The sequence below is a fragment of the Eumetopias jubatus genome, unplaced genomic scaffold (genome assembly GCF_037043125.1).
Source record: "Eumetopias jubatus isolate StellerSeaLion01/CBP00866 unplaced genomic scaffold, mEumJub1_p1.0 scaffold_3, whole genome shotgun sequence".
NCBI lineage: Eukaryota > Metazoa > Chordata > Mammalia > Carnivora > Otariidae > Eumetopias > Eumetopias jubatus.
The window spans coordinates 19683458-19700973 of record NW_028274809.1 but is presented as its reverse complement, the minus strand read 5'-3'; the positions used below and the strand labels follow the sequence as shown (position 1 = coordinate 19700973).

Genomic DNA, 17516 nt, shown 5'->3' with positions numbered 1-17516 from the left:
TGTTCAGTCACGGACGTGGACGCGTCGCTAAGCCAGGAACCATTCTGTTTAACATGCTTTAGAGAGTGGGAGGCGCAACAGCACATGCAGTTAGCTGCAACTGTGTGGACTTGACAGAGCAAGGGGGAAGGGGAAGAGAGAACAGGTAAAACCGAGGTCGCAGAGCCAGGGACTCTGGGGGAGCGATGAAGGACTTGGGCACTCACGGGTTAGAAACACAGTGTGCCCCAACCAGAAATCAATTTGTGGTCCGTGTCACTCTTGTATATGGCCATCAACGTCACAGTACTACAGCCTGAGTCCCTGGAGGCCTCCGGCCACCCGGGCACCTCGAAGCCAGCCCTTCCTTAGGCCCCTGAGCCGCAGGCGAGCTCTGCTTCCAGTTGGCACGTCTCGGACCACGCCCTCCAAGAGGTCGGGCAGGCTCTCAGCCCTCGGGCCCGGTTGGGGGCGCGGCGGGAGCAGGAGGGCTGGGCTCCTCCAGCTGCACATCATGCAGGTGCACTGTGGGGGTGGTGGGGTCTTTGCCCACTCCTTGGTTGGGGTCGGCCTGGTCGGGGTGGTGCCGGCGCACGTGCTTCACCACCTGGAACTTCTGCTTGGCCTTGTAGCTGCAGAGGCGGCAGAAGAAGGGGTGGCGGTCGGTGTGGGTGAGGGCGTGATGGCGCAGGCCGGCGGCCCAGCGGAAAGCACGGTGGCACACATTGCACACGTAGGGTTTGGCCTCGCTGTGCTTGCGGAGGTGGGTGCGCAGCAGGAAGCGTGTCTTGAAGGCCTTGCCGCACTGCTCACACATGAAGGCCCGCGCCTCCCGGTGCCGTGTCTCCTGGTGCACGCGCAGCGCGTCGGCCCGGTTGGTACAGTACTCACACTCGGGACACTGGTATGGCTTCAGTCCTACAGGATGGGGCGGGGCCAACGAACAAAATTACTGCCGAAGGTAGGGCGGAGCAACGTTTAGTGGGCCCAGGAGTCACTGAGATCCTGGGACGTGACACAGGCAGCAAGCTGACTCAGGACTGCATCTATGGAACGCTCCAGCCCCGTCTGACGTTTCTGTGCCCTCCTCCCAACACAGCCCCTTGTGTACAATGAGTGCCCCATGGACGCTGATAACTAACTGGACCCCTGAGTAGCCACCTGATAGCAATGAATACTCACTCAGATATCATAGGGTTTCCAAACGGGAAACTCCAACCCCCCCTTTGATCATGGGGTACTCATGGAATTTGGGAATCCATTTAAATAGAACTCTTTGTTCAACTCAAGAAGTAAAAGAAAATGCTTAAGAAGGAAGGGGTAGAGGCAAGAGGGTGGCCCTCACAGATGCAGAGTGCCCTGAAATGCATCTGGTTATTTCCTTGACACGAGGGCATCCTATGCATAATACAGGCACACCATCATTAGCCGTTTTCTGAGCACCTAAAATTCATGGACTCCACACCCAAGAGAAAAAAAGAAGTTAACACAGGTGAACCTTCCATGTTCTCCTCATTACTCCAAATAGTTCCATCGTGTCTGCCAGAACTAAGCAGACCTCTGTCAGTCACATGTTTAAGTTGGGGGGTTCTCACTGGGGGGTGGGTGGCCTAGAGCCACGGTCAGCAGGGAAGCTTTTACAAAGTACACATGTCCAGGCCCTCAGGCTCACCTCTCTCCTGATTCTCATAGGTCTTCAGTGCGTTGGGAAGCTATTCTGGCCAGTCAGCCTCCCCTCTACCCCTAATGTGTGCCCTGAATCTGAGTAAGGGCATCCGCCACCTCAGGGAGGTTGGGTGTGCCAGGGAGTGGGGGCTGGGGGGGCCCCCTTGGGCCCGTCGACAAGTGCCCCACAGACTCACCTGTGTGCTTGGTCATGTGGTACTTGAGCTGGTTGACCCACTTGCACTTGTAGCCACAGTCAGGGCACAGATACTTCCGTTCTTCCTTATGGATCCGCATGTGGTACTGGAAGGGGGGAGAGCAGAGTATGCCCAGAAAATGCGCACCCTTGGTCCTCAACGGAGGTGCTCCCGTCACCTAGCGGGCTGCCTGGTCTGGCCACTCTGACGCCACCCTAACCCACTGGGCCTACCTCTCGCTCTACCCTATCTCAGCTCTCCACTTACGCCCTGTGCCTTTGGGTGCTTACCCCCTAACTCTCAGTCTATTAATCTATAAAATAAGAAAGAGCAAAGGTAACTAGATCTCCTGTTTTGTGAGAATTAAAATTACAGCGTCCAGCGTGCAGTAAGTGCTCAATAAATGCTAGCCGTGATCATCTAGATCACCACCGAACTACTACATGCCTTTGTCACAGGCCAAGCACGCATACTGGAATTTCACCTTCACAACCACCCCAGGAAACCCCCCACCCCCTGCCCCGCTGTCACAGGGGAGGAATCTGAGGCTTGGTGGCATTAAGGGGCTTGCCGGAGGTCCCAGAACGAATTAATAACCGGGAGTCGGGATCAGAGAACCCAGGGAGTGCCCTCGGCGGCCCCCGGCCTTACCTTGAGGCGGGAGGGGTCAGCACAGGCGTAGGGACAGAGGTGACAGCGGTAGGGCTTCTCCCCCGTGTGGATGCGGCTGTGCCAGGTGATCTTCTGCCGGTTCTTGGTGCTGTAGGCACAGTCGGTGCACTTGTAGAGCCGGGTGCCGCCGTGCCCTTTCACGTGGTGGTCCAGCACCAGCTGGTGGCGGCACGCGAAGTCACAAAAGGGGCAGCGCAGAGGGGGCTGGCCGCCGCCCCCCGCCCCTGCCGCCGCCGCCGCCTCCCCCTCGTGCCGCTCCAGGTAGTGCTTGACCAGGCCGGCGCGCTCCCGCGCGGCGAACTCACACAGCTGGCAGCGGTGGCTGAAGTGCCGCCGCCGCCGGTGCTCATCCAGGGCCGGCCGGCTGGGGAAGGCCTCCCGGCAGGCCCCACACTCCAGCCGCGGGTGCTGCTTCCGCGTGTGCCCCCGCAGGCTGGCCGGGCTGGGGCACAGCAGTCCGCAGCGCGCGCAGCGCAGGGGGCCGGCGGCGGCGGCGGCCTCGGCGGGGGAGCCCGGCGTGGCGGGCGGCGGCTCGGGGTGGCGGCGCAGGGCGTGCTGCTTGAGCGCCGTCTCCGAGCTGAACTGGGCCTCGCACTGGGGGCAGGCGAAGGAGGGGGTGCCCCGGTGGCAGCTGTTCACGTGGCGGGTGATGTCGTGGCGCAGGTAGCCGCTGTAGTCGCAGAGCGGGCAGAAGTGGGTGGGCGTCTTGTCATGGACCCTCAGCCGGTGCAGGCGGAGTTTCGAGTTGGTACCGAACGTCTGCGGGCAGGCGCTGCAGGGGATGCGGCCGACACCCGTGTGTCGGGACTGATGGGCCTCCAGCCGGTACCGTCGGGTGGTGGAGAAGTCACAGAAGGGGCACTGATGGGGCTTCACCCCCTCGTGCTTGAGGCGCCGGTGCTGCTGCAGGCAGCGGCTCTGTTTGCAGGTGAAGCCGCAGTCGGCGCACTGAAGCGGGGGCCGGGGCCGGCGGGCCGGCGCAGCGGCGGCGACGGCGGGGTGCCTCCGCTGCTGGTGGAGCCTCAGGGCGGCGGCGGCGGGGCTGCTGAAAGAGCAGAGGCCGCACTGCAGCTCTCCAGACTCTTCGAGGGGGCAGCCCCGGCTCTGGTGAGTCCTCAGGGCCCGCTCCTGCTGGCAGCTGAAGGGACAGGTGGGGCAGGAGAAGCGAGCCCCCTTCTGCTTTGGAGCCAGAGCTGGGTCCCCACTGCCGGGGCTGCACTCCGTGCCCCCCCCATTCGCGGAGGCCGAGTCCCCGTTGCTCAGAAGGGAGGCCCCTCGCTTTGCTGCCCCGCCGCGTCCCCCCCGGCAGCCTTCGGCCACGTGAGAGGTGATGGAGGAGAGCCGAGAGCACAGGAACGAGCACGAGTTGCAGTGAAACTTGCCCTGCTCGAAGTGGAACTTCTCGGGGGTCTCTGCGGGTGAGGCGTTCCCCGCGGGAGGGGCTGTGGAGACGCAGAGCGTGCCAGGAGGCTCCTCTACTTCTTCGGGCTCCCTAGGAAGCGCAGGAGCAGCATCTTTGGGGAGCACCAGCTCTACTTCTAACGGTGCTGGTGGGGGCTTCCCACCTTCTGCATCCTCGGAGACCTGGGTGCCTGGGGGCAGGGGATGTGGAGGGAGGGGTGAACCCGGTCTGGGCAAAGCCTTGTTCTTTCTGAGCAGAACGGGGCACTTCTTCAGCAGGTGGGTGCTAAGGCCGCGCTGCTGCTTGAAGCTGGCCCCGCACTCGGGGCACAGCAGGGGCTCTCGGCGGCCCTGGCACCCCGTCCTGGAGTGCACACTCAGGGCCTTCTCCCGGCGGGTAATGAACGGGCAGTGTGGGCAGCGGAAGGCCCGCCCCTCTCCCTGGATCACCACCATCTGAACCCGCCCCTCCAGCACCAGAGCCTCGGCTTGCTCTTTGTCCTGCCTCCGGAGGGCCCTGAGTAAGGACTCTGACTCAGGGAACTGGGGGAGGGGGGCGCTCTCGGAGGCCAGAGCGGCCTTGAAGGTTCCCGCCCAGCTGTCAGGAGGCTCCTCTGAGGAAGAGGCATTTCGGGGGGCCTCAGGGACTGGCTTTTCCAGAACGGGCTTTTCTTCGGCACCCAAGCCAGAAGTTGCGGCACCTTCGAAGGTAGACAGCTCTGTCAAAGTTTCCTCTGGCCCTTCCAGTCTCAGGGGCCCTGAGGCATCCAGGGGCCTGAACGCCACAGGGGCGGGTTCAGCCATCTCCTCAAGGGGTGGCTCGGCCACAGGTTCCAGCTCTACCCCCAGGGCCTCTAGGTGTAGCGTGCAGCCAGCCTCATCGACCTCCGCCGGACTGGGGCTGCCAACCAGCTCGTCCCCCTGCGGAGCCTCACCGCCATCCCGTCTCCCCGCGCTCTCCTCCTCACTGGTCTCCGGCGGCGCCGCGTCCAAGGGGGGCTCCACCACGGGCCCAGGGTCACCGTCTGGCCCCACAGGCTGGGCGGGTGGCTGGCCCGGGGGCTCGGAGTCGGGTGGGGGGGTCGGGCACGGCCCGGGCCCCTCTGGCTCCTGGCCGCCATAGCGGAGCTGCCACACCTGGTCGCCGGGCACGTAGCCGTGGGCCTTGCGCTTGTGGAAGAAGAGGGTGGTGTTGCTGAAGGTGCAGTAGTCACAGAGGGCGCAGCGGAACTCCCGCAGGCGGGTGTGCTTGCAGTTCTCGTGGCTCAGCAGCGCCTGCTTGTGGCGGCTCTGGTAGCTGCAGTAGCGGCAGGGGTAGAGCGGGGCCGGCGCGCCCGGGTGGTGCTGGGAGGCCATGTGCTTCTGCAGTTCGTACTTCCGCTTGCAGGCGAAGGCACACACCTCGCACATCAGGGACTTGCCCTGGTGGCGCAGCTTGTGGCTGCTCAGCTGATCGGCCCGGTGGCAACGATAGGAGCACTGGTTGCACTGGTATCTGGTGAGGAGGAAGGGGGGGGGTGCGGCAAAGTCGCCGTGATAAATCTCCCGTAACCAGCCCCTAAGGACTTCCTGTGGACGAGGCTCTATGCTCAGCGTCCTACTCGTGTCATCTAACTGATTCTTTGCCGCTACCCTCCGACATCAGCATCTACTTCCAAGTGAGGGGACTCAAGCACAGAGGTCAATAACCTGCTCAGGTTACAAAGGAAGTGAAGGGCTGACAGCCCAGCTTCAGGGCTTGTGTTCCGACCCCTACTCTACGTTACTCCCCACAGGGAAGACAGCATGAATCCGCCACCCACCGTGGACTCGGAAGGAGCTGCGGGGCTGTGGCCCCACGGGGCAGGTGTCTGTGCCTAGATCCTGTTCTCCCACAGAGGCGTGAAAGCTCAGGAGAACGCCCCTGGCCAGCCGTGCCCCAGCATGGAGGGGAGCTTGCCTGCATGTGGAACGTGGCTGGGATTGGGGTTGCAAGTGCCGTCTCCCGACTTCCCCAGGCCCGGACTCTGTGAGAGCTCAAGGGCCACCTTCACATCTAGGCCTGGACTCTGGGTCTGTGCTCCCTTCCCTGAGCCCAGGGAGCTCTCCCTGTGCAGACTGGGCCACAGGCACAGAGGCCAGCTGCAGGCAATGGAGCAGACACGAGAGGGGCAGAGAGGGGCACTGGGAGGAGTCGCTCTGGGGCCAGGAGAGCAGGCTGAGCTCAAGAGGACGCTGGCTTAGCGTCAGCTTCCTGGGCTAGGGAGGGAGGTGCGCGCGCTCCTACCTGAGGTCCCCCGCGTGTTTCCGCATGTGCACACTGAGGTAGTGCTTCCACTTGGTGACATAGCCACACTCGGTGCACATGTAATCCTTGGTGTTGGAGTGGGTCAGCATGTGCTTGGACAGGTAGCTCACGTCTCGGCACGTGAAGTCGCAGAGCTCACACTTGTGAGGTTTCTCACCTTGGGTGCGAGTGGGGGTAGGGATGGAAGAGGCGGAAACATGGGTCAGACGCAGATGGAGTGAGCACACAGACCATCCCCCACCCCACCCCACCGCCCCCACGCCCGCAAGCTTGCTGTGATGCCGAGCACGAGCAAAAGCTCTTCCCGGCCCTCTCCTCTGCTCCGATGCGGAGGAAGCCGGGGGGGCAAGTGAAGACCATGCTTTCCACAACCAGCTGGCAAGTCTACCTGGATTTGCTGTGGAGCTTGTTGGCACTAATGGCCAAGTGCTCCACTTACCACAATTCCCTCCAGTTTTGCAGAAGAGGAGAAAAAATTAGGCCATACAACACAGTGGTTAAGAATTTGGACTCTAGAGTCCAACCCATTAATAAAGATATTAATAGCTAACAGGTACAGAATGTGCATTACAAAGTGCCCTTGAGCACTTTATAAAAATGCCCCCTTTTGGGGCATGTGGGTGGCTCAGTCGGTTGGTTAAGCCTCTGCCTCCGGCTCAGGTCATGATCCCAGGGTTCTGGGATCAAGTCCTGCATCGGGCTCCTTGCTCAGTGGGAGGTCTGCTTCTCCCTCTCCCTCTGCCTGCCACTCCCCCTGCTTGTGCTCTCTTGCTGTCAAATAAATAAATAAAATCTTAAAAAAAAAAAATGCCCCCTCTTGCTGACTCTTCCCAACAGCCCTATGAGGGCAGGTGCTAGGACTGCCCCATTTTACAGAGAAAGAAGCTGAGGCACAGGGAAACCACAGAGCTAGGAAGTGGTGGTTCAGATCCCAGCTTACTACTACTATGTGGCCTTGGACAGGTCCATATAACCCCTCCCAGTCTGTTTCCTTGCCTCCAAAGAGGGGGCAACAAAAATACTGCTGATGGTTGGTGAGAAGATTAAATGAGACATCCCAAAGTCCTCCGTGGTGCCCAGCAAGAACACAAGGAAGAGCTGTCTGTGGAGTTGGGCAAGAGCTCGCACTAAGGGGGCACGCTCCTTCAGAACCCTTCCCTGTGATCCCTGCCTACCCATTTAGCCCGTTTCCCTGTGGTAAAGGCAAGCGAAATGGTGTTCTGGCTCCGGTTCTAATACTAGCTGTGTGATCCCAAAATGGGCCATTTAAATGTTCAGTTTCTCTCCTTTACCTGCCTTCCTTGCAAGACTGTTATTACACATTAAATGAGATAATATGAAAGAAGTCGGCAAACTATTAGAGCACTGTAGAGATGGGAGATTTTATGAAGGGCCTCAGAAAAATGAGGTCTGGTGACTAAAGCATGCACAGAAATGAACTCTTCAATGGGAACAATGGCTTTGCCCCAAGCTGCCTAAAAGCTGTCCTCCCAAACTAGAGTCTTTGATGAGATTTTTTTTTTTTTTTTTAAGATTTTATTTATTTGACAGAGACAGCAAGAGAGGGAACACAAGCAGGGGGAGTGGAAGAGGGAGAAGCAGAATTCCAGCCGAGCAGGGAGCCCGATGCGGGGCTCCATCCCAGGACCCTGGGATCATGACCTGAGCTGAAGGCAGACGCTTAGCGACTGAGCCACCCAGGCGCCCCTTTGATGAGATTTTTTAAAAAAATGTCTTGTCAACCCACTGATGCTTGCCTAGAGATCACAAATGGGATGCTGCTGTAGCAGGAAGCTGAATTTGGTTGTCAGTCAAAGCATTGGTATAATGCTGGCAACCAATTAAGAGTCCGAGTTGCCTGCCAAGGCTCTCCCGGGTGTGGATGGCTCAGTCTCCCCAGTCTCTCATTGCATGTTCTGAAAACCTGAATCACCAAGGAAGGTATCTGACCCCTCCAAACCTGCCTGAGGGTGGGCGGCACTGTGGTTAGAGCATGGGAGGAGACTGCCTGGATTCCAATCCTAGCTTAACCATTTTACTAGCCCAGGGACCCTCCACTTAAGGCTCCTTTGTAAACTACAAATGGTAGATTTAGCTCTAGGAACACGGGGTCAAAGAAAACGACGGACGCAGAGCCCTTCGTGTGTCTTCGGCATCATGGTCGGGTTACTGTAGGGGCTATGGTAGGGGCGACTATAGGGGTTACTGTAGGGGCGGGAGGCAGCTCACCAGTGTGCAGCAGCATGTGGCGGATGAGCACCCTCTTGTGGGCAGTGGCGAAGTTGCACTCGGGGCACTGATGGATCTTCTCGTGGGCGTGCATCTTGCCCACGTGGTCCTGGTAGGCCACGGGGTTGAAGGTGGCGAAGGGGCAGAAGGTGCAGCGCAGCTCTTCGCTGCCCGGGTGGCCCTGCTTCTTGTGTTTGCGGAACAGGTGCTTATTGGAGCAGGCAAAGTCACAGTGCGGGCAGTGGAAGGCGTAGTGGCTTTTGTGGTGCGCCTCCATGGCCTCGGCCGTGGCGAAGAGCAGGGGGCAAGAGTGGTGGCGGCACTCCACGGCCCGCGCGCCGTGGGTCTCCTTCAGGTGCTTGACAAAGGCCTTGCGGTCGGGGGCCGCGTAGCTGCAGCCCTCCTGAAAGCAGCGAAGGGGCAAGGGCCCCGCGGCGGCTGCTGCCGTGTGGCTCTTGAGGTGCTCCTTCAGGGCCTGGCTGAGGCGGAACTCCTCCCGGCACACAGGACAGGCATAGGTGTCCGAGTAGAGGTTGGAAATGTCCTCGTGCATGCTAGCCATGTGGCGGTTGAGCGCATTCCTCTCCACCGCACTGTAATGGCACAGAGGGCAGTGGTGGGCCTTCTGGCCCAGCTCCCGCAGCAGATGGGTCTTGAGCTTGCTCTTACTGGTGAAGAACTTCTGGCAGTTGGGGCACTGGAGGCTGGGGTCTGGGAAGTGGAGATGCAGGTGCTCCACCAGGTGCGTCCGCTTCTTGAAGCAGCGCTTGCATTCTGGGCACATGTGGGTCTTGAAGAGGGACTCGGTGCCAGAAGCCACATCCCCTGGGAGAGGGAAAGGTAGAGAGGGTTGACAGAGAGATTGTGTGAGGGCGGGGGCTGCCCAGATAACGGGAGAACCACCATTTGCCCAGATGCAACATTACGTGGCCTTTCCCTTTTCTCTGCAGGAAACCTAACAACAGCATCTCAAACAGCGTCGTCTCAAAAAAGAGATGAGAAATTCAAGTACTGGAAGAAGCAAAATCACAAGGGTTTCTCTGACCTTGTTGTGGGCCCATCTGAAGTGCTTTACCCAGCCACCTACTGTTCCTAAGCCTATGTCTAGAGGTGCTCACGAGAATAATCTGGATGAAGCATTCTCGTTCTTCCTGCCCTCATTCACGGGAGTATGCAGCGGGACCAGCAGGGTTGGTTGGAAGGAAAAGAAACCCACAGGGTGTGTAGAAGGGAAGAGAAGAAGGTCAAGTACTCCTGCTTCTAAACACTGGTTCACTGAGTTCTAGATCGTAGAGAACTGGTCATAAATACAAATCAGATCTTTTCTATTCACTTGACAGTAAACGTGCTCCCTTGTGGGATGGATGGGTTTCAAATGTTCTAGTGAGCTGGAAAACCGGGAAGCAAGGGTTCAGAAATAAAATCTTCGTGGGCCCAATGCCAGACAAGACAGCCTGCTGACCAATAACCTCTCGCACTTTTATATGATGAATATCACCCTCTCCTTCCTTGCAAAAGAGTTTTCTGCCTGAAGAAAACCAGCCCAGGAGAGCAAACTCTTATTGACCCCTACTCTGTTTCTACAGTCTTTACCCATTTATCATTTCCCCACTAGGCAAATCAAAGTGTAAGGTTAAGAACAAAAGACTATAAACGAAAGCCCAGAGCCACGATCCATTCCTCCCCACCACCAAGAGGTTCAAGCCTAACCACGTCATTACTTTTTTTTTTTTAAGATTTTATTTATTTATTTGACAGAGAGAGACACAGCGAGAGAGGGAACACAAGCAGGGGGAGTGGGAGAGGGAGAAGCAGGCTCCCCGCTGAGCAGGGAGCCCGATGCGGGGCTCGATCCCAGGACCCTGGGATCATGACCTGAGCCGTAGGCAGTCGCTTAACGACTGAGCCACCCAGGCGGCCCACATCATTACCTTCTAACTGCTGAGCCCCCTGGCCTTTCTCCAGGGCTTTCTGGGTGTCCTTCAGTGCCCCACTCTCCTCTTCTTCCTCCACGTCCTCCTCGTCCGCTGACTCCTGCCTGGGCAAGGGCGTATCTGCTCGTTCTGACGGCTCTCCCTCTCTAGGGGGCAGTTTGGGAGCTGGAGACACATAAAACTTGAGAATGTCTACAGGAGCCAACGACAGCAGTGGCTGCTTGTACTGCTGCTCTTCCTGGCTGGCAGGACCACCCCATCCCCATTTAGTGGAAGAGAACCTTGCACTTGGATTCGAGGTCTATACATTTATTACCACTCAAGGCAGACAGAGGAAGACCAGGAGCTAAGCTATCATTAATGCTCCAACCTAAAGCAAATCAAACCTCAGATAACACCATCCTCAGACCCCTTGAAGGCAAGGGCTTTGAGATCACTGCAGGGGGGGGAAGGCGGCTGGAAGGTACAGAATGGGTAGACTGCACTTCCCTCGCTCGGGTTCCCAGGGCTAATGGTCGGTGGCCCAGTGAGGTGAACATAGCCTGACCTCTAAACTGCTCTACTGGGAAGCCTAACTCAGCAATTCAGGGTCACACCCTGTCCCCTCCAATTCATCGCTTCTACCTCTCCAGAGGCAGTTGCTTCAATAAGGCAAAGACGTAGAACTATTTCCCAGGAAAGAGGGGTCTTCTCTTTGGGAACACAGCACCAACCAGTCTTAGCAAGCCTAGGTCTCTCAGCAGAATCCTGGCCTCTCCCGGCCTATTTCTTCCTCCTCCTCCTCTATTCATCCCATGCCTTCTTTTTGAGACCAAGAGGAGTAAGATTCAGTGAGGTGCCACCCCTCATTGAAGGCTTCTTTTTAAAATAACTCCAGCTTCTCTGGCCCCATCCCACTTGCTCTAAAAGGAAGTCTACAGTGGCTATAGCCGCTGACAACATTTTAGCTTTTGCCCTCAGAAAGTTGTGAAATGAATCAAAAAAGAATAGTCATCAAGTAACTTCAAAGCCACAGTGTTGCCAAAGCCAAATTTCACTCATTGTCATGGACAAAGACTTCCTTTTTGTCTCATATATTCTGACTGGCGCAAGGTTTTGAGAGGCCTTCCCATGTCTATCAGTAATTCTGCCCTCCTGAACCACTGCTCCAGAGTCCCTTGCATTCATGCACACGTTCATGGTACCGGAACCAACTGCCTCTCCTACAGGACTGACCGTGGCCGCGTTCCAGGCAAGGGACTGCTGGACCCTGGCCTCATACCTGGCAGCAGCTCCTGGGATGGAGGACTCTGCTGGGCAGACAGTTCTCCCTGCGTCCTGGCCCCATGGTTCCGCTGATGCTGCCGGAAGAGCTTGACGTTGGAGCCCATGAAGCTGCAGTGGTTGCAGTGGAAAGGGTAATGGGCCTGCCGGTGCAGCTCCATGCCCTGCTGGCTCCCAAAGAGCAGGGGGCAGCCCCGGAAAGAACACGGCACAGGAACTGCGGTGTGGGCCAGCCTCAGGTGGTGCTGCAGACCCTTGCGATCTTCTGCCGAGAACACACAGCCAGACTCCGGGCAGGGGAAGGTGTCAGGAGTGCCCCGGTGACTCTTGAAGTGGCTCTTCAGGGCCTGGGGTTGGCCAAACTCCTGTCTACACACAGGGCACGGCAGGGGGCTATCTGGTGGACCCTGGCCCTGCGGAGGGCCAGAGAGAGGGAGGTTGCTGGGGGTCAGCTCTACAGAGCATGGAGGGCCAGAGAGGTCCGGCAGAGGCTGTATAAGGGTCTCGGTGCACTGGTGCAGGGCCAGCAGAGCGGGCTCTGCGAAGCTCTGCTCACAGCGCTCACAGAAGTACACCTCCACCACCTTTACCAGGACACCTGCAGGCAGAGGACCGACAGAGGCACGGAATCAGACAGAACGAGACTCACAGGCATTAGCTTCTAGTAGAAAACGTAGGTGAATCTTTTAATGTTGGTGGAATGGAGATGGACCTTAAGTCTTATACCCGGAGTGTAAGCCCCATAGGTCAGGGACAGTCTATTTGCACACGTACCTGGGTTCCCAGTAGGAAGCACAATATTTGGCATAAAACGGGTATTTAATAAACATTTGCTAAACGAATACAATAAGCAGTAACCAAATCCAGAAAGCATTAAGAAAAGGCAATACGTTTTGCCCACAGGAAAAATTAGGAGATTTCAAAAGAAGAAAATGACAATCTGGGGATAATATCTGCAGTTTACATGACAAAGTGTTACTTTTTACATTCTGTAAAGAGATTTTTTTCAAAGGCACAGTAATTCCTAAAATGGAGAACATCTGTTTTCAAAAGACCCAAATCATGTTCACAGTAATCACGGTCATTTCTTAAGCAATGGGCAGGACCTTGATAAAGAAAGGCTTAGGAAACACGCACTTGGTCTTCTAGCTGCCCTATGAGAAGAGGGACCCAGAGTTCTGGGAGGTGAAGGCTGTTGCACTTGTTAAGACCCCAGCCCAGGTTTGTGCCATGTCTACTCTGGTGGTTCTTTTTTTCTTTATCATTTCTTTGTTTAAAGAAAAATTCAGTGCAACAATTCAAATGACATGGATGTACCTACAGAAAGAATAACCAACCCCACCCTTAACACACAATTTGGTCTATATTGTTTTAGACCTTTCTGAGTCATTTCTCTGCAATTTGCTTCCCCCCGCCAACTTGCTATAGATCAGATACTTTCTTCTATGCGTACCTTCAGATCTAATAGTTTTTTGTCCAGCTCATAGTACTTCCAAGCATGAACAGGTCAAAATGAGGTCTTGCCTTTACTGATGGACATTTGGGTTATTTGCAACCCTTGTAAATAAAGCGGCTCTAGACATCCTTACCCCTGTATTCTTGTGCATGCGTGTGAGCACTTTCTAGAGGACAGAGCCCTAGGAAATGGAATTACTGGGTCAGAGTATGCATATTTTCAAATCTGTTACGTAGATAAATTGATCTTCAAAAGATTATGCTAAATTTATACTCTCTGTAAGCTATAAGACAGTATCTGTTTTCCCACCAACACTAGATATTATAAAAAATGCTTAATTTTTGCCAAAGTTGAGAAACAACAGTGGCATATCATAATTATTATTATTTTTTTTAAGTTTTTTTTTAGTAATCTCTACATCCAACATGGGGCTTGAACTCACAACCCTGACATCAAGAGTCACATGCTCGGGTGCCTGGGTGGCTTAGTCAGTTAAGTGTCTGCCTTCAGCTTGGGTTATGATCCCAGGGTCCTGGGATTGAGTCCCATATCGGGCTCCTCGCTCAGCAGGGAGTCTACTTCTCCCTCTGCCTCTGCCCCTCCTCCCTGCTTGTGTGCTCTCTCTTGCAAAAATAAATAAATAAAATCTTAAAAAAAAAAAAGTCACATGCTCTTCCAACTGAGCCAGCCAAGCACCCCTCGTAATTATTTTTAACTAGAATTTATTTGTGTGTTAGTGAGATTACGCATTCTTACGGTTATTAACTATTTATTCTTCTTTAGTGAATTGTGTGTAGGTTTCTTTTTCCCTTTCAAAAAAAAAACCCCCCAAAACAAAACACCCTTTCTTTTTCTTATTATGGAGCTCTTTGAATTTCAAAGAGATTAACTCGGGGTGCCTGGGTGGCTCAGTCGGTTGAGCTTCAGCTCAGGTCATGATCTGGAGGTCTTTGGATGGAGCCCTGCATCAGGCTCCCCGCTCAGTAGAGAGCCTGCTTCTCTCTCTCTGCCCCACCCTCCTGCTCTGTTCTTGCTATCTCTCTCTAAAATAAATAAATAAATAATCTTCACAAAAAATTAAAGAGAATAACTCTTCCTTATGTATTGCAAATGTTGTCTATGGCCATACCACCCTGAACGCGCCCGATCTCGTCTGTATCGCAAATGTTTTTCCCATGTTTGTTCTTTCTTTATTTGCTTTACCACACAGAAGCTTAGAAACACTCTATGATCAAATTAGCTAATCTTTCCCAGGATTTGTTGTCACTATACTACACTGCCAAGGCAAGTTGTGACAACTGTAGCCGGAGGATGGCAGTTAACAAACGGGGAAGTCATCTAAAAATAAGAAGTTGTAGATATGGGAAGAATAAAGGGGAGAATCTTTTTTCTAGCACAAATATAAATGCTCAACTCCCACTCTTGACAACATGCCTTGGATGAGTTACGGATGTTACACATAAGAAACTAGGGCAAGGAAATACCGGATTACCTCCGGGAAGCCCTGCCAAGCCCAGGGTGGTGGAGACACTGGGCCTTTTGCCTAATCCCTGGCTGCAGTTCCCGAGTGGGAGGGTCGATATGCTATAGGAGTAAGGATTGGGTGGAGGTGTCAAAAAGGTCTTCCCTTCTGGATTCCTGCCTAGCAGACATGAAGTCCTTGCACGGAGAGACTCTGCCAAGAGCTTGGTACCAGGTTGTGAACCACCTTGCCAGCCTTCAATCAACATTCACCAACTGCAAACCAAATGACAACATCTCTAAGAATAAAAATAAGATGCTACCTTGTGTTCTCATCATTATTTATACAGAAGGGTCAAAAATAGCACAGAGAAACCCTCAGGGCTGATTGTCCCAGTGGCCTGCTAGTGATTGGGTTGGTACCTGGGGTCTCTCCAGGAGCACCTGGGGACAGGTTTCCAGCTACTGCTTCCACAATGATCTCCATGTTCCCTGTGTCCTCTTCAGTTGCCGTGGCCTCTACCAGTAGACAGCCTGGGTCAGCAGGCAAAGGTGTGGGGTTCCCAGCAGGACAGGGGCTCTGGACGGGCTCCAGGATCCCACGGTTAGAGAGAGATGGGGGGATCAGCAATAGCTCAGGGCACAGTCCATCCATCTCCCCAGTGTTGCTGGTTGGCTGTGAGTCCAACACGGAGTCTGTCATCACCACTGACTGGTGTTCTGTGGTCTCCTTATGTGCTGAAAAGCCAATGGAAGAGAACCCAAACAAAACAGAGTTAGAAATCTCACTTTCTTCCCTGTTGGTGTGGGGGCACGGCCCAGTGTCTGCCCACTTAGGCATTTCCTTGCATGGCAACACGCCATACCTAGCTAACCTAGAAGTCTTTTTACAACAATGTTCAGAACAAAAAGTATATAGATGCTAATAGGGATCAGCATTAGGAGAGAGCCAACAAGTTTTGGCCAATATATTAAAGACTGAAGGTTATGTTTCTTGGAGCTAAGTGACCTTGGTGAAATCGTTAAGCAATCTGGGCCTCAGTTTTCTTATCTGCACCAAAACTGGGGCCAAGGGATCTCAGAGGTCCCTTCCCCTCCTAACATACTATGATTTCACTGTTCCTTAGTATGGGTCTAAGGCCCTTCCTTCAGGATCTGACCCTGCTGACCTCTCCAGACTCATCTTCCACTTCTCCCCTTAATAGACCTCTGACCCAGCCATATCAATGAGCTGCCACACCCCAGGCTCACCACATCCTCTTTTGCTCCCATACCTTCACACATGCCCCCCCCCAACCTGATGGGCCTTTTCCCCTTCTCCATCTCTCTCATCTGGCTAATCAACTCCCATCCTTTAAGAATCTGCACAAAGGTCACTTTGGCTATGGTTTCTTGACACTGTTTATAGAAGTTACTCTCTCTGGGGTCCCACTGGCACCTTGTACCTAGCTCTGCCAGAAACTCTGTCACACCACGTTGTTACCTATCAGTCTCCCTCCCTAGACTTGGAGCTTTCTGAGTGGAATTGACTGACAATATCACTTCACTGAACACAAACCACAACAATCTTCGCAAGTCAGACGGATGAGATTCTAGTGAAGAACTGCTGACACGGAGATGCATCAGAGGAAAGCTAGATTTCTACAAAGATAACAAACCAGTGGTTCCTTAGGTATAAAGTAACCCACCCAGAGAAATATCAAACTCATTGACTATGGCCTCATATTGAAAACACTAGAACACAATCAAGAAATGAATGGCAACTAAACTGCATATCCTGTTTACAGGGCTAAAATTAGCTGAAGCTGAATAATTAGTAATGTATAAGAATGACGGTAATAGCTTCACGAAATTGAGTCATGCCCGTTGAGTGAGGGCTTAGTGCTAGGAAATCAGGTTGCAAGTGAAAACCCTGCAACTCAAAACCTCGGCTCAGGGGAAGGGAGCTGGGAAGTGCACTTCCACGGTCAGAGGGTTCTCTGGAAACCACAGCCTTCACTTACTGAATATTATCACCGCTCTGTGGGGAGCCGAGGACTAGGTCCTTCTAGATGGAGAACCTGAACCGTCAGCCGCTGGAAGGCGGGTGAGGTGGGAAACAGGTAGTCACAAGAGGAGAAATGAGCATATCTTTGGGGCAGAGGCATTAAGGAAGAGAAAGGACAAACTAAGGTGGAGAGAGGGCCTGCGGAAAGAATGAGACCCGAGGCACCCGGGATTTCACCTGCCTTTGGGCTCTGACTCACCGCGTAGCCTCAGACAGACACAGTCACCTCGCTTCCCAGGGCCTCAGCTTTCCTATCTGTAAAGTGGAGGTGATGACAGCGTCCACATCGTTGGGCGGGAGCGAGAATCACAAAAGCCAGCAAATGGGAAAGGCGTTTTTGTAACCTGCAAAGCTTGGGATGGCGCATCGTCATGATTACGGTCCTGAGGAGAGGCAGCGGGTAACCGGGCGGGGTCCAGGGCAGTGACGCGGCTGGGGCACCGGGACTGCTGCTGTGATGCGCCGGGGCCCCGATCGTCGGCGTGCTCCCTTCAGCACCTCCTCCCGAGTGGTCCCGCTGCCCAGGCCCACCCTCATCCTGGGGCTCGAGAAACTTTTGCCTGCGGCCCGCTCCACACGCACCCACTACTACTTCCCGCCCGGCAGCTGCTCACTCACCTCCCGGCCCAGGGCGGGCGGGAGCCGAGTCTCTATGGTCCGCCACGGGCTGGAGCGGCCTCCCGGGACTCCCTTTGTGCGACCGCCTCCGGCCCAGCCACCTCTAGGACTTCGGGGCCGGTGGAGGCCGCTCTCTCTTCCCCTCGTCGGCTGACGGGATACTCTATGGTTTTCTCTGGCGTTTCCCCTCGCCCCTTCCCCCAACCGAGAAGCTCAAGGAGTACCATCGAGAGTTGTGGGGCAGAGCGGCAGGGCCCGCTGGGTGGGTGTGGCGGGAAGTAGGTGAACGAGCGCGGGGGCGGGGCCG

The 17516-nt window shown here is 55.0% G+C and overlaps 1 protein-coding gene across 3 annotated transcripts; it reads right to left on the bottom strand.

The window, feature by feature from the left end:
* Positions 1-28: 28 nt before the first annotated feature.
* ZNF142 (zinc finger protein 142) lies at positions 29-17463 on the bottom strand. 3 transcript variants are annotated; one of them, XM_088021553.1, is made up of 10 exons: positions 17210-17463; positions 16791-16943; positions 14968-15282; positions 11626-12225; positions 10362-10529; positions 8431-9255; positions 6181-6358; positions 2493-5409; positions 1842-1947; positions 29-897 (listed from the first exon to the last, which is right to left on the bottom strand). In XM_088021553.1, the coding sequence occupies exons 3-10, from the start codon at positions 15245-15247 to the stop codon at positions 428-430; spliced, it is 5544 nt and encodes a 1847-aa protein (XP_087877679.1). In that variant the 5' UTR covers positions 15248-15282; positions 16791-16943; positions 17210-17463; the 3' UTR covers positions 29-427. The 3 variants fall into 3 exon arrangements, with proteins under 3 accessions (XP_087877679.1, XP_027947940.1, XP_027947941.1); XM_028092139.2 differs by having other exon boundaries at positions 16936-17463; XM_028092140.2 differs by lacking the exon at positions 16791-16943.
* Positions 17464-17516: the final 53 nt, after the last annotated feature.

Excerpts from the sequence above, each read along its gene's own strand:
- ZNF142 (XM_028092139.2), bottom strand. The coding sequence starts at position 15,247 with ATGACAGACTCCGTGTTGGACTCACAGCCAACCAGCAACACTGGGGAG. Across the intron at positions 6,359-8,430 it reads CCACATGCTGCTGCACACTG|GTGAGAAACCTCACAAGTGT; the intron begins GTGAGCTGCCTC and ends CTCGCACCCAAG. Across the intron at positions 5,410-6,180 it reads AAACACGCGGGGGACCTCAG|ATACCAGTGCAACCAGTGCT; the intron begins GTAGGAGCGCGC and ends CCTCCTCACCAG.